The sequence below is a fragment of the Gavia stellata genome, chromosome 17, assembly GCF_030936135.1.
Source record: "Gavia stellata isolate bGavSte3 chromosome 17, bGavSte3.hap2, whole genome shotgun sequence".
Classification (NCBI taxonomy): Eukaryota; Metazoa; Chordata; class Aves; order Gaviiformes; family Gaviidae; genus Gavia; species Gavia stellata.
Window position 1 is genome coordinate 3,540,466 of NC_082610.1, and position 17,079 is coordinate 3,557,544.

At 36.9% G+C, this 17,079-nt stretch overlaps 1 protein-coding gene across 2 annotated transcripts in view; it reads left to right on the plus strand.

Moving 5' to 3' along the window:
* SHANK2 (SH3 and multiple ankyrin repeat domains 2) overlaps positions 1-17,079 on the plus strand; it is a 319,438-nt gene that overhangs the window by 96,571 nt on the left and 205,788 nt on the right. For both annotated transcript variants that reach the window (XM_059825852.1, XM_059825853.1), the window contains one exon: positions 12,027-12,140. In XM_059825852.1, coding sequence (XP_059681835.1) covers positions 12,027-12,140 — 114 coding nt within the window. The remainder of the gene's footprint in view (positions 1-12,026; positions 12,141-17,079) is intronic.

A 17,079-nucleotide genomic window follows, 5' to 3' on the forward strand; every position in this document is an offset into this window, starting at 1 on the left:
AAACATTGTAAAAGTTCCCAGTTAATGGAAGTTATCTACGCTAGAGTAAAATTAATAGAAGGCAAACAAAGCTCTGAGGTTATAGAATTTCTTGGGAATGCCAAGTATCAAATAAAATTCAAGTCATAAAAACCAGAAGTCATCTTCAAATTCAAATAAAATTGATAGAGCTTTGCATGGTTTGGGAACCAGCTTCGCAAGCACCCAGTGTATGAGAATAAATGCAAGAGAAGTAATGCACAGTAGCACTTCATAAAAGCCTTCGAGTGTCAAAAGAATGGGTACAATCTAGAGAGAGATAAAGCTACATTATGAGTAACTGTCATGGAAAAATGTAAAGCAAATTAAAAGCAAATGTGATCTTTTCATACCTTTACAAAAGAATACTGACTCTTGGGTTAAAATGAGAAGGCCTGGGATTTTCTGTACGGAGTATGGAGTTCACTGGAAGGGTGGAGGAACAAAACAGTTGAGAAAGATGCTTATTGGTCAATTACAAGAAAATGAAAAAAATGTTGCATATAGTGGGAAAAAAAAGATTTAAAAAGCGAGATTTAAGCACACCCCAGAATTCTTTGCCTATTCGTAATTTCAGAAAATTCAACAACACCAGGAAGAATTGCTGGTACCTGCAAAGGATGAAATTTTGGGAGTCATGAATGGTGCTAACAGAAATCTAGGAGGTGCCAATAGATAAAGAATGAGTATGGTTGAACACCATCATCTGTTCTTTGGTGGATGTTGTACACAGTTGTGTTCAGTTGACTTGTTGGATTTAAAGATGTAGCAATATTTTTGTTTATGTAGAGGGTGTAAGATCAACATATATTCTTGTTGGCAGAAAAAAACAATAGAGACTCCAGGCAGCTCTGGAGAAAGACAAGACAGAAAATGTGTTCCCTGGCAAAAGAGGAAACAGTGCAACAGGTTGCTTGGGATGCTGAATTTTCTAGAGGCATTCGTTATCTGGCTGCTTGTTTACATTAGAATTTGAGACTATTATAGGCAAAAATATCTAAGAATAAGGGGTTTACATTTCAATGAAGAGGTTAATATTTTTAAAAAATTAGTTCAGGAGCCCTTGGTTCTAAGTTATTATGACAGTAACTGGAAAACAATGCAAGAAGAAATTAGTCCACTTTTCAAACTTTTTACAATAGTATGATCTAAACTTGAGACCAAGGATTTTTGTGGGGGACACTAACCAATGAATGTCAAAATGCTGAAATAGAAAATGAGATCGTGTCTGGTCTGTGAGTTTTGAATCTTTATTTAAGGGGAGAATGTGTGTTTACTGAAACTGCCTATAAATTAATTATTACTGTTAGAAAAAGGGGGACATGCCCATCCAACATCAAATAATCCCTGCAGGGATTATTTTTTCAGCTTCAAGTATATGATTTGCACATTGAATGAAAATCTGGCAGAGGTCTAGCATTTGCAGGCACTCTTGGTTTAGAGCATTTTACAGAACTTTGATGCAGTAAAGTCTAGTGAGATTTCTATACATGTCAGTTGGCTTTTAGAAAACATTTGGAAAAAGAAAAAGTGTACGTAGGGATTGTCAGTGTTACTACTTAGGACGAAATCTTGTGAAGCGTCATTTAAGGCTGTTTGCATGGCAAGGCTGGAACACCGTACGACAGAATCCCATTGCTAATCAAAGGAAAAAGTTCCAGAACAAGATCAAATCCTATTTCGTGTTACCATGTCAATGGTTCCTCAGATGTCACAAAAAAAAATGTCAGAATGAACACAAGGTCGTGTAGAGGATGAAGAGTCCAGGTGAAAAGACAATGGTGCTTTAAGAAGGTCTCAGTTGTGTAACAGTGTTGGGGAAGCCATTCAGACTTAGCATAAGTGACAAAAATCCAGGTTCAATTACATCTGGATTCGTGTCCCTGTTCCAGTCAAAATGTAATTATTTATTGAGAGTAAAAAAAATTACTCTGATGTGAAGGATTGATAGGGTCCCTCTCCATCATCCAAAAGCAGAGGCAGTAGAGCTCTTACAGTCCTCAGTACTTCTTGCGTGCTGTGCGAGTGCCAGGACCACTGGCTATAAGGATATCCTACTTTTTTTCTCTTTCTGAGCAAAAATTCCACTTGGTACCAGATATATTTTCTGTCTTTTAGAGACTTGCTTAGCAAGACCATGATCCAGTCAGCACTGAGGTTTTGATTTTCCGGGGGTAACACATGCCTGTTGGGCTTTAGCGACTCACTGCGTGCAGTGCTTGGAGGAAATGAAACAACATTAAACCCCATGGAATTCAATTTTTCCTCACTTTGGAAGCATCTTAGCCTCACATTTAAGAAATAAAAAAGCTTTGTCTTAGCCCCTCTCCTCTGCCAACTTCGTAGCTGCACTGTTCTGTATAAAACACTGAGGCTAAAGTACTGGTTTCTGGGGTGGTTTGGGGGGATTCAAACGTGTTAGCATTTGCTATGGGATTCTGCCCCGTGTTCAGTCTGACCCTGGGGAGATGCTCATCACATGTACGTCCCATGAGACTAATCACAGTAAAGATGTAGCAAGGCATTTGTTACAGGGATAAAAACCTAGAACAACATATTAGAGAAAGGGATTAGTTGGGAAATGTTTTTATGGATTTTCTTTTTTAACTTGGTAGAATTAGAAGGGTCACAGAGAGGGATGAATTCCTAAACTCTTGATGAAAAGTGCTTTCATCAGATGAAGATGAGGCAGATTTTTTTCTCTCTAAAACCGCTAGAAGTGCATGAGTGATAACAGTTCACGGTATATGATACAAGGAAACTGCTCAGAGAAAGCTGTGAATGGGCAAGGTCCAAAGAAAATGTAAACTAAACAAAATGGTCTTGTATTAATAGGATATTACGTAGCCTGTACAAAAATACCTGCTTTATTTTTAGTTGTTAGTCATACATCCTGACATCATTTGTGTGTCTGCCACTCATGAGAGAAGGGCCATGGCTGTTGTAAAAATAAAGCTGATATCTTTATTTGTACGGGAACAACCCTAATTTTATGTTTCCACATACATGAAGAAGAGCTAGCTTCATTCCTCACTGAAACACTTTTAACATATTTTGTTTCTTTCTTCATTTTAGATCTAAAAGTTCATAGCAATGAATCTGCCACAATCCAAACATGGACATATATATAAAGCATCTGTAAAATGTATTTTAATCAGCTTTTGCCTTGCTAGATTTAATTCTTACACTGGAAATCAAGTGGCCTCTTTTATAACAAAACTCAGAGAATGTGATGCTCCAAAGGTCTTTGTGAGCGAAGAATTAGCAGTTTTCTCTGTCATGAAGAGGAAGCAGTACAGAAGTATCTGTGCATCCTCGAGAAGGTTACCTGTGGTTCAAATCTGTACCAGCGTACCTTGGTGGAGAGGTAACGGACATGAGTTCTGCATCCCAATTAACATGGGGCAGACAATCTCCGGTCACTTAGGAACAAAACAATCAAAATTGTTTTCAGAAGCTATGTTATATTAAAACATACCTGAAATGCATATGAATTATCCCTCACTGACCTAGAAAGAAAAAAACCCACATGGTTGCCTGATTCAAATACTTTGAGAACTTTTGAAGTCTCACCTTGCTCACAGTTTTGTTTTTCTTGTCTTTCTATGTGTTTTCATTGCAGCGTTTCCATTTGCCATGTGATTTCTAGTTATTTCTTCCAATTTTCAGGTCCCAGCTCATAGTGTAGTTTGTCCATGGGTGGCTTCCAACTGTACAGTTTTATTTTGCTCTCTTATTTTTGTTGCCTGCTCTGATATTGCTATCTCCTCTCTTTCACCTGGAAGGCAAACAGAACACGGGGCTTGTTCTGGAAAATGCTGTTTCTTTAACTCTTACTGTGATTAAACAAACTTTCTAGAGCATAGTATCTAGAAAAATGGGGAGTTATTTCAGTATCTCAAATATGCTCCAACAGACTTTTTCATGAACCTTCTGAGATGCCTCCTGTGCAAGGCACAGTCTGCACATCTGAAAAGAGTTTACCACAACTGAGGTCTGTTCTCAGCTACATTCTCCAGGGTCAGAGAAACAGTAGTAATTCAGTAGCAGTGATTCAAGCATCTGTTCTAGGCAGAAGGTCAGCAGTCCTCAGCATTAGAAATATTGACCCTTGCAACACTACTTTTATTTCGGTGTGATCTCAGCCAGTAGGGCAATCCAAATATATCGCTAACATTTTCATTTCTTGTGAGATCTACTTGTAAGTCATTTTGAAAAAGAAAGATTATTAAACTCCTGCTGTGCCTGAAGATATTGCCAACAGGCAGTGCTTGTGGGCAGAAGGAAAGTTGGACTCCCGGGCTTTTGCACTTCTTAGATTAGTAAATAAAATACTGGAAAGGGAGGAGCCTCAGAAATGCTGTTTTGTTTCTTCAACAGCATTTTGTACCTTGTGTGAATAAGTATGGCAGCAAAATTTAACCTAAGAGGTTTGCATAAGCATTGTTTTGCTACTCTTTTATGCGAAGGATGAAATTAATGTCAAATGGTATATTAATCTTACCCAGATTGATTGGTCTATTTTGCTTCCTTATTGTCTCCTGACTTGATCGGTTTGATTTAAATTCCTAACATAAATAATTATGGCTCATCACAGATAATAACCTAACTCATTTCTTCAAGTTGCTTGTATCTGAAGAGCGGGAGAGAGCTGTGCTTCAAACTGAGATATCAAAGTGTTGTAACAAAGACACGGCCTTGCTCCCACTCCAGCAGGAGAGTTCTTGCTCTCCAGGCTGCGAGAAAGTGATTAGGACATAAGACCACCCACAAATCCCCGTCATCCTAGCTCTTGACTACTTAAAGCCAGGCTTCCTTCAGTAGTCAGTAACTGGCCCGAAATACTCAGTAGACAGGGAGTACCAGCAGACCGAGAGGAGCTGTGGATGGCATATGAGCGCACTAGCATAGTCCGACACAGCAGAACAGGCTCCAGATCGAAGTTGGTTTGGGACCTCTTTTCAGATTGGTGCTCTCTACTCTGCATTCTCCTGACCTGTAGTTTGGGCATCACTGTGGAGAAGAGCAAACTTGACTCTGTCCACACCTTCCTCAACAAAGATGGTGATAAACGTTACAAATGGATGGATTTTTCCAATGCTTGATTTTAATTTCTGTCCAAAATTCAAATCAGTGCAGAAGATTAGTTTCTTATGCTGTTTTTCTCTCTCCTTCACTTTCCCCAAACCATTTAAGAGACACCCAAACAATAGGAAAAAGGTGATCTTCATAGAAAGTTGTTGGCAAAGATAAAAAAAGGAAGTAAAAAAAAATACAGGGCCAAATCTTGAACAGCACAGCTCATTCAGTTCTATTTCAGTTGAGCCCCATTTCCTCTCATTTAGAGGATTATGTGCAGATTATTGTATTTGTAGATTTTGATGCAGTGAGTGGTTGCTCTGTTAATAGTCACTGTCATCTTCTCATCCCAAGGTCCTTTTCCTGAACATTGCTTGTTTGCATGATTTGTTTCTTGAGAAAGTAGAGGTGATAAAAGATAAACAGCTGTTTTAAGTCGGGATCTAGCCTGACATTGATTGTGGCCACGGTGGTCGGGGCTGTGACACGCACCCAAAACCTGAAGCTAAGGCTCCTTCGTCTTCCCGTCTGCCTGCAGTGTGGGTGGGCATAGAGACTGATGGGACACAACCAGGAGGAGTGCAGTAAGCTCAGGGTATGGCAGTTAGACTGTTAGGAGAAGTCAGGCAATTAAATACTGGATTACAGGTAGGTAAGGTTGCTTTTCAGATAAACCGACAGAGTTACAGAAAGGTAAACTCCTTGCAGCCACAATTGGATCACACTTTCGTTTTGGAAGCGAAACTGGAAGTTAAATGTAAGTTTAAAAAGTGAGGAATATTTTCTGTCCCATGTTATTTCCCTAATTTGATTTCTCTGGAGGTCCCACAGCGTAAGATGGGAAAGAACTGCGGAATTTGCTTCTCCACTAAAAGAAGTATCTGTGGAGCCACAGTCAAATCTGACTGCTCAGGTTGATTATACAAAATCATTAACTGCAGGTACACAAGGCTTTCCTTCCGGACTGTATGTGGACTGCACAAGAACATTTTCTACATGGCAGCTGGGGCACAGTCACTTGTTTGCATGCTGGAGGCCTTGATGTGGTTGTCATCAGGGTGATAGACAGCGCCTTCCTTTCCAGTCATGTGGCACTGCTCTCAAGTTATGTCAGTCTCTTGATTAAGTATTTGAAAGCCAGAAATGGTCTGCCCATAAGGCGGAACGGACTGATCCTGTTCATCATTAATCACAGAGAGGGAGGGATATCTATCAGGAAGAAGGAGGGGTAGATAAAGAAATAGAGTAAAATTTAAACTAAAACCAGATTTTAAGAAAAATATCTCTCTTAAAGAGAGAGCGAGCAGGATTAAGTTGTAACTTTTGCGGACCTTCATTTATGTTGTGTGTAAAGTCTGAGTCAAGTTGCACTTCAGGTGCAGGTACTGTCACTCTGCACAGTACTTGTCTCTTAATATTGTTTTCAGTTTACTTGGTTGTGCAGAAAAATAGATCAAACATTGAATTTTTGTTTACATCGATGTGTATACTTAGGAAAGAAGTTGCCATTACAACTCAAGTTTAGGAACACAGAGTTCTAAGTTGTAACCATTTTAGGGGCTGTTCTAAGCAAAATTGGTTTCTTCATTAAAATAGGTATTCTTGCATAGATTATCTGTCACTTGGAAGCCCTCCTTCCAAAAGGCAAATAATTCTGAAAATTTACATCAGACAACAAATATTTCTACAGGAGAAAAGCCTAAATTATTATACTAAGTATTTCTGAGAGAAGTAAGTTAGATCTCTAATTTGAAATTAAAAATCAACCTTATTTTAAAAAAACAAATCCCGACGATTGTTACATCAAGACACAAAACCAGAGTTCAGATTTGCACTGAACCTTGCTAGCTAAAATTCAGATGAAAACCCATTGCATTTCATTAGGTAAATGCCATTTGTTATCAATAACAGAACAATGGAATCGAGGTAAATAGCATATTCATGCCGCAGTTTGATAGGAAGGGGCACTGTCACCATGCCTTTCAGACTAAGAATGAAATGCTGAAATTTTCTGCTTTCTACTGTGTGTTCTAGAGGGCTTTCAGCTTACATAATTCCACATCGTACTAGAAGTATTGAGATCTTCAGCTGCTCTTGATTAGCAGATAAAACTCTTACTTTCAGCTCTCATAGTACTTACACCAGCACAGGCTAGTTCAGTTGCTAGATTTTTCAAGGGATTTTCAACTTTACTTTATACTCTGTTGCCATTCTGTTAATTTTTCTTTTTTCTCCTGGTTGTAGAAATGTTCTTTTTTCAGAAGATGATCTGTCATTCCCAATCCATATAATTATTTCTTTTCTCAGGGAAGAAGAATGCAGTTTATACAAGCACCAAAAATTGATTGTAGATATTACATAGACATTTCAGATATATTCTGCCGCAGCTATAAAGACAGTGGTCCGAGTTTGGCTGTAAATTTCACTGTCATCTGTTCAAATACGGGTACCTAGAATAATTCATTTCACTGACATTTGTGCAAATAAGGATACCTAGAATAATTCACTCACTGAAATTTCGATATCACAAAGAATGTAGAACTAGTATGCACCATCATTTGATGGAAAAATACTTTTATATCACAGAATCACAGAATCACTAAGGTTGGAAAAGACCTGTAAGATCATCAAGTCCAACCATAAAAAAAAAAAAAAAAAAAAAACACAAAAAAACCCCTCTACTTCTTGATTGTGGCATAATGAAGGGAGCTGTAATGTAGAAGAATAAAACTTTTTTGTTATTTTGATTAAAGTGATTTTTTGATAGTATATTGAGTAATTAAGCTATCTGAGATGAGTATGTTATATTAATATTAGTTACAATATACACATTATCAGTAAACTTACAGCAGTTGCAAGAGACAAAACATCCTATGCTGGATTGGCACTGTATATCATTTTCTTGTGATTCTTTCTGGACTTTGGCAAAGCAGAATCTGGCAGATATTAAGAATAGTACTGTAAAGGCATTAAAATGTAAGATCCTAATAGGCACCCGCTTATACATGTTTTCCTGTTGTTCAATTGTTTGGTATTTGTCCAATTTTGACTTGCAGTTTTGTTCATATAATTGAATATAATTCTTGTTTTAAAGTATACTTTTGTTGTGAAAAGACATGCCAGGATTCATGATGTTACTAGAACCTTAATTTTACTCTTATAACATTGGATTCTTTTTGTAATTCATGTTGTGTGTAAAGAGACTCTGGCCTGCTCTTGCCATAGCAACCACATCTTTTGTTTTTACTAAAAGCAAAAGGAAAAAATACTTGAAATGATAAAGCTTAATTATTAATTTTGGGAAAGTTATCCTTTGATTTACCATTGTTTTGTCCTTCAGAAGGGAAAATGTTGATTAGAAAATCTCTTGCTGGTACCAAATTATCTATTACAACGTGTTTCTTAAGCACTATTGTGAGAGGGAAAAGACAGAAATTAAGGCTTCATTCTAAAAAAGCATTCATGGATACAAAAGATAAATTATATTTTTTGATTTATCCTTTAAGTTCCCTGTTACCCACATTGGAATACATGAAGTGTTGCCAGTTTTTATAGATACCTGGATTATTACGGCTTGGGCTCCTGCTGCAGAATTTCTTATTAATGGTGCCACCTGAGATATATTAAAAAGATTATTTCAAGTTTCTTGGTAGCGCAGAACCATCTAGATCTCAACTTCCACATTTCGAGTATTAGGCCATATGTGCTTATCTCACCAACAATTTGTCGATCTCTGCACGTCAGCTGTATCCCTGGCTGCCCCACGTTTGCTTCTTGGGTCATCTTTGTGCCTCTTGCAGTTCCATCAGGCTTTCCCTTCCTTTCTTGGCACCCATAATGATATTTTTCCTTGATAGTAAGTCCAAAGGTACTGTCATTTTATTTGTAGATGTAATGTCTAGACAGGCTTGAACCAGAATTGTGAAGGCTGTCTGCGTTCCGGCAACACCTCATTTCCCCTTCTACCTCTTTTCCATAGACGTTATGTCTTCAGGCAGGACTACATGTATTTTTGCTTTGCTCTTGCTATTAGTAATCACTAATATTTAATAATTCCTGTAATAATGATCTAAAGTGGGACTGGGATTGCTCTGTAGTAATCACTTCTCGCCTTGCACTCACAGATGGACTTATAAAGCAAATTTCTTTTCCCATCTTGATTTGGATGTCTTATCAGCTGCTACTGCCATAAACTCATGACATATTACTGTATGGGTGTGAAATACCCAACTTCCTTCTTACAGTGCAAATGCTTTTTGGAGATGGAAATATCCATGTAATTTGGAGCCTCAAAATAGCAGATTTGACAGATTAATAAAATACTGAATTAGGGAAGTCTTTCTCAATCTCTAAGTAGTTTTTGTTCTCACTATCTTGCCAGTTTGTGGAGTGAAATCAGGACTGAGATTCAGTGCTGAAAACTCTCCTGAAAAAACCCCTAATTACTTGCGACAGGAATCTTTCACTGTCTCACATTTTGAAATTTCTTTTGGCTGGGGTCCTACGCTCACTTCTATGTTTTTAAGTTAAATCAATGTACAGTAGGATTCTACAATAATAATAGTATCTATGTATGTTATTAATTAAGTTTTCCTACTTCCTTATCTCATATATAAGAAATGCACTCTATTCTTATGTGAACAGAGGTTCCATTGTTAAAAATATATTGGAAGCTGATGAATACCCAATATATACTGGATGAATGAATAAGCTTCTGTTTCATGTAACGTTGAATTATCAGATTGACATTGTGTGTTAATGTGCACAGTCTTTAAACATTTTCGAGAACAACTGGAATTTATCAACATTTTTTTCATGAATTATGCCCCAAATATATGTTTATTAATATTTTGATTTATATATTATTTATTTTATTAAGACAATTAAAGCACAACTCTGGTTTCTTCATTTTTGCTTGCATTTAACAGGACTTTCTGCTTATGTTAATATCAAGAGGTGTTAGGTAACTAAAAGAAAAGGCATGCTAAAAAATTTTTATTCAGCTTCAGTGTCACTGTAGAGTTGTTGATGTCTGCCAAGGTCAGTGCCCTCCCCCATTATCTCCTACCTGGGTAGGTACAGGTTTCCTCATGGGTGTCAAAAGGGTGCTTGTTACATTGTGTGTTTGGGACCCATCCAGGTGTAGGATTTTGCCTTAATGGATCGATTTCCTGGGACTTAATATGTCCTTCTTACTGACAGTGATGTATAAAATACACAGTTCCTGGAATCTGTACCTCTGAAATTACTACATTAAAGGACTTAAAATTGACACATTTAAAAACATTTTTCCACAAATATTTATGCTGATAGATATCCATGCTCCGTAAACAATACCGCAAATAGCTTAGGATTGCATTAATGAGAAACTAGGTAAACATTTAATTTCAGATGCAGTTTAACAGATCCTGGTGTGTCAACCCAGACTTCTTACTACTTCTTCAGTATTACCATGATTTTTTTGGGGTTTTTTTTAGCCTATCATTGATTTGATTTTCATCTTACTCTATAGTAGTGCAAATCAAGTTCAAATTCAATGCCATTGAGTCACAGCAGTTCCACTGATACAGAATTCAATTGCAGTCAGGCTCAGGGACTAGGATTTTAAAGCCTGATAAGGTATGTTTTAACAGCGCAAAGAGTGCTTGAGATCATCAAAGTAGCTCTGAGCAAGTTATTATCCCTACCATACTGAAATACCCTGCAGAGATATTATTCCGGGTCTTGAAAACCATATGCATATGTTAGCAAAGAGATGTGCTTGGGCTAATTAGCCTTGATTTTCAGCAGGGCCAGTTAGCTTGGCTGGCTTAGCTAGCACACAGCTAATGGAGCTGTGCTGCTACGACTTCCACGGGCTTATTTTTGGTAGCTCAGGGACCTCTCCACTGAACATTGTGTTTTGTACTGATGTACTCTGAGGACCTGCGTTGTACGACTGAGCTACGTTCCCAATCAACCTATTTAGAAGAGCTAACGGTGTTTTTGTTAATCTATAATATCACCTTTGTTCCAATATTAATGTATAGTATGTTTTTAATAGTACATTTGTGTTCTTTTAAATATATATTAAACATACTGTGATTTGTAGGAACTCCTATGAAATTAATTGAAACATAACACTCAGCAAGTATTTAGGATCCTTTCATTATTGTCATTGATCTCCAATTACTTACTAGTAAAACCATACATTGTTTTTCTGCAGTCTTTTGTCACAATCCTTGTTGAGTCCTAAGATTAATATCAAGATAATTAGAACTACAGGATAAGGCTTTTTCTCCTATTGGTAAATCATTCTGCTCCCTATTGTCGCTATTGTCTACCGAGAAAAATCATTGAAATGTTTCAAAAGGCATCTACATTGTGTATCATCACACCTATGGGAGATTCAAGTGTTTGCTGTGTACTCAAACCGTTAAATCATATTACTTGACCTACATTACAAATCTCTGGAGCTACCCACTAAATAAAATAACATGTTTCCTTAGGAAGTAGAAAACATATGAGATATCAAAATATGTATTATTAAAACCCAATTTCAGTGTGGGTACAGTTTTACAATGGGTTCAGCACTTCAGCTTAATTTGAACAGGCAAGATGAATTTTTTGGGTCTTATTATGACCATGCATTTATGCTTGATAAAAGCAGTAATGAGAAAATTGAAAATGGAAAGAATGATGTGAGGGCCAAGGAAACTTGTGACACAAATAAATTTGGGAAGAGGTTCCAAAGATTGATCAGGGAGGGTTGCATTTAAAGGTTACTCTGCGCCCATTGTTGGGGTACCAGCATTTGAGTTATTGTACAATGTTTGCTTTTTCCAACATGTTATTCAATTATTACTGAGTGAGCATGTTATGTAACTAATTGTGGTATTTACATGAGAAGAGAAAAAAGTCTAATGCTTCCTATGTCTCTCTGTATTTAGTTTTAAGCATTGGTGAAGGCGGATTCTGGGAAGGCAGCACCCGGGGACATATTGGATGGTTTCCTGCAGAATGTGTTGAAGAAGTTCAGTGTAAACCAAATGAAAGCAAACCAGGTAATCAGATCAAGTTCCTGTTGAATCCTAACAATGACAAATGTGATGTGTCTGTCCAAGCGGAGAGGCAGCCTGGACGGTAATGTGTTATACGGCAGCGAGTTTGTGCGATACTAGAAACTGGAGAATTAAATAAAGCTGAGCTGCTGAATTAAAAAATAAAGATGGGGTTATTGATCAGATTTTACTGGATGCTGTTCAAGCAAACGGCCTTTCTCATGAGGGACTATGCTGTGGAGTACTGTGAAACTGCTTACACAGAACTGTATGCAGACATTTTGTAAAGCATTATGCTGCTGCTGCGTTATTTTCTTACAGTATGGGAGAATAGCTAATTAGACGATTAAATAATGGAAGAAAAACTGGTCAGTCATCTCCCAATCTGAGGAAGTCATACAATGTATTTAGCTCTTGTTCATAGCAATAAAGTTCCCACTGTTGACCTTGTACTAAATTTTAGAGGAGGCATCCATTAGTGGGATGTCCCACATACATCCTTACTGATGACAAAGGAAATAGAATCCCCCTTTATCATACACTTGTGCTGCCATAAGTAGGTAAAACACAAGTGACTTTAAGCAAGGAGTCTTTACAATTCTGATATAATAAAAGAAAAAGAAATGTACGTTGAAGCATGTTATTTTAAGAACTACCTACCATCTCATAATTTCTCTGCTTTTAAGAATTAAGATATGAGGACATCCTCTCTAATTAAAAGCTCATTAAAAATGAGCTCTGAGAATATAATTAATGTTCTCCAGGAGTGTATGCAGTTTTAACTTAACTATTGATGTGTTTTGGACCACTGATGTATTGATGAAGAACTTTTGGCATTGCACAGACAATACACAAAAGTTTATGCCTCGTATCATTCATTCACGAACGTTATTCTTTTATGTACGTCATTATAAACTGCACAGGTATAATCTTCTCTTTTTTTAAATACCCCCTGTATAAACATGATAGAATGGAATAGACTACACTGGACAAGATAACAGTTCCAGAGGAGTAAGGATTTGGAAATATTTAAAAGATTTGTTGATTATTTTAATTTCATCAGTTATAATGGAAGCTGTGGTAAGATGAAGTAGAGTTTAAGGGATGAGCATAAAAGGAGGCAAAAGTTAGCTTTTGTAGTATGAAAACTTCAAAAGAATGAGGGAATGAGGCATCAGGGACACTGCTCTAGATAACTAAACACTGTGAAAAGGTTATACTTCCTTTTCTATTTCCCTTTTGAGAAAGAAAAAGAGAAGGAGGCAAAACCAGATCTAATATTTGGAGAGAATGGATTTAGGCTCTGAGAATAGAGAGAGAATAGTTGTGTAGCTCATCAAAAGGCTTAAGAACAAATCAGAATTTGAAGATGGAGGAATATTAAACAAGAGGAAGACTGAGGTCGGAATTGGCAAATCTAGGAGCAGTGCAGTTCTCAAATACTAGATGTAAAAAGAGAATAACAAGTTGAAATTCTAGTGTGATTTCATTTGTTGGAAACATTTTGGAAGATGAATAAATTCAGTCAGTGTGGAACATGAGCTGGTGAAGAGCCACGTGTGAACTGTTCCGAAGATCCTTCGATAATACCTTGAGGTCACTTGATTGGAAGACTTCAGAAAGATGTAGTCTATATAAGTAAGTCATCCCAAACACCTTTCTTGAGTCTGTCATGGCAACTCTGCATTGAATTTGAGCTGTGCATTTGTCTCCAAATCTGATGAAAATTCTGGGGAGGGGCATTAAGTGAAGTTCTAAAATATGAAAGGAGTTTTGCAGCGTCTTTAGGTATACAACGTGGTTTTGAAGAGAAGGTAACCGAACCTGTTTGTCACAAATCCTTAAAGATCTTTTCAAGAAATACTGTAGGAAGTAAATTCAGTATATGACTCGATTGCTTTAATATATGACAAGATTGTTTTCGAGCAAAAATTTCTTTGATCATTCAAAGGAAAATGAAAATTAAGAAAAAAATTGTCATAAAAACAGCAAAAGGATTACCAAAACTGGAAGTGTTAAAAGAATATCAATAGAAACATCTTACAGATTTTCTGATGTGAAATTATGAAAACTTATGCCACGTGTCTGCCAAATCACCAGAGCATTTGCCTATTTAATATATAAATGTTTGAATATATAAATTAATAGGATTATTTATATATTTATCTATTAATTAAATATATTTATATATTATTATATACACATATGTAAATAATTTAATATATAAATATCGAATTTAGACCTATTGCATACTCTTGTCTTTCCGATTGTTTTCCTATTTGCTTATAGTATAGTGTGAATAATAATGTCAACATAGCTAAAGACTTTAAATATACAGTTCTTCTACTCCAAAAAAAGATGCAAATATAATTAAAGAAGCAGAAAATGGGCACATTTTTGATACCTTTGAACTTGTGCACTCACATATTTTACAGGGCTGTCTTGAAAACTGTCCTGCACTCAGAAGGCACAAATGAGGTACAGTGCTTCTCTGTGTAGCACGATAGAGGTTGGAGCTATGAGTATGAAATATATGAAATCCACAGTATGTGCCCTATTATTATTGAAATATGGTACGGACTGAAAGCAGCTGATCGCTGAATTGCTCTGTGCAGTCAGCTTCATTCCCTTTGCATAGGAAACAATGGAAATGGAAGAGGAGAGCTTTATAAGCAAAAAATCAGCCAGTACTCCCTCTGAGTACAAATGCAAAAGTAATTTAGCAAAATGTGTTAAGCATGGTGAAATGATTAGAAATTAAATTAGGTCTGCTGGGATCGCTGAAAGAACATCAGCTGAGAAACATCACATTCTGCCGGGATCGTGGAAAGAACATCAGCTGAGAAACATCGCAAACTTGTGTGAGTTGCAAGAATTTGCATCATGGACTTTGCAAAGCAGCAGAACTTCTTATGGTAATGATTTAGAAAGTAGATCATCTTAATGTGTAGGAAATGAATCTCAAACTCAGCCTTTTTCAGACAGCACCACAGTAACAATTCTTTCCTATAAATGAGATTTTAGGAACATTTCTTCAAACAGCTTCCCTTTGCTATTAAGTTTGAATAATTGTGTTTAATAGTAGCTTGTCATTTGCACGCCATGAATGAAAGAAAGAGAAATAGTTCTTGGAAAAAACAAACCCCAATTAAACACTACATGCCCAGTAAAACTGGTGGGCAGGTGTTTCGTGTCATGCTGATGTATAGTCTCACTTCTAAGACAAGTTCAATTTTCAGGAAACTTCATTGCCATCCTGACTGTTCTCTGGAAGCAGGCAGTGCAGAACAGCACCTGGTTCCTGTGATCTCTTCAAAGATACCATGCTAGCTTGGCAAGTTCTTTTTTCCAAAAGGAAATCATGTTGACTGACATTAATTCTATATCCTTTCCTTAATCCTTCATTAATCAAGACTTGTAGGAATTATTCCATTATTTTGCTAGGATTGATGCCAGGCTTATAGGCTTTTAATTATCCAGGTTGTCTCATTTGCCCTTTAATAGCACTGGCACAGGACCTGCTGCCTTTCAGCCTTAAGAAGTTTCCTTGACGTTTTGAGATCTAATGAAAAAAGAACAAAGAAAATCATTATCAGTGGTCTGCTTAGACATAAAACCTTCGTACCATCTTATTTTAAAAAGTGTAGTGGCCTTAGTAGCCAGCTTTTAACATTCTCCAGAATTATTCTTAGAGTGAAAATATTCCTTCAGATGAGATTGAGACATCTTGCTTTTTCCCTGTACAAACACAGAATACAAATGTTACATATTTCTTCTTTCTGCATTGACAGTTTTCTTATTTTATTCAGTAATGCACCAATTCCATTCTTAAATTTCTTTGTATTCCTAAATATGTGAAAATATACTATGTTTTTTTGCTAAAATGTTCTGGGTAGATGATTGAAGAAAGTTCTGTGCAGGAGAAGCTTGATTCGTATAAAATCCAAGTTAACTGAAATTATGCAAATGTGAGGCACTACCTTGGGTTAATAGACATCTTAACAGGATTTATTAGCTAAGTGCTGTTGGTGCTGCAGAGAATCACAGGTCGTCTTGGATCTCTGGGAGCAGTAGTTTGCATCCACTGAGAATACACTACGTGACATAGCTTTGTTTAATTTTTCTACCTATAAAAAAAAAAGCAAGGCTTTTCGTTTTACCAGTTTATTCACCCCTTAAAATTCATTATCCTTCTTAAAATAGTAAGAATTCCTACCTAATACCTTCCAATGGGAAATGAAGTACAGAAGAATCTGTCGTCCATAAAATCAGCTGCCCCACCAATGGAAGACACAGTTTTCTTCCTCCTGCTTAAGTTTAGGTATTTCCATTTGCTTTTCTTCCATCATAGGGTATAACTCCGACTTGAGAGATTTACTACAAAAATGCTTTCTATTAGACTTGTGATTTTATACTCCATGTTCTTCAGAATTCAGAGACAGAGATTATCTGATTGCGCATAACTGAGGTGAAGTATTCATGTCGTTTTTCAGCTAGAAGTTATCTTTAGTTACATTTTGTCTTTACTGTTTATTATTCCTTCCTCCCTACTGATGTGCCTGAAGAACTCTTAGATTTTACAGATGGGACTGAAATGAAGGCAGACTCAGCATGTCTTTTAGTAGTTCTCGCTGTCTTTCAACTCTTGGCCTCTGCAGTGCACCTTTCCTTGAGTTCCATGCTCATCTTTAATATCCTCTTTGGGGTGATTTTTTCATTCAGTAGCATCCTCCATGCATTTTTCTATCCTCTGGTCTTGGGGTACACCTTATTAGTAGTTGTAGTTGCCATACGAGTCCTGGGAGTTTATTTCAGACTAGATCTAATCTGGGCATGTGGCTTGAACGACCAGTAGCAGTTGCTCAAGAGCTCATTTTTCCATGAAAGAATCCGATTTGCAGACTCTGAGGGTTCCTCTGCTGTGTGCTGCAGCAGAGTAGGC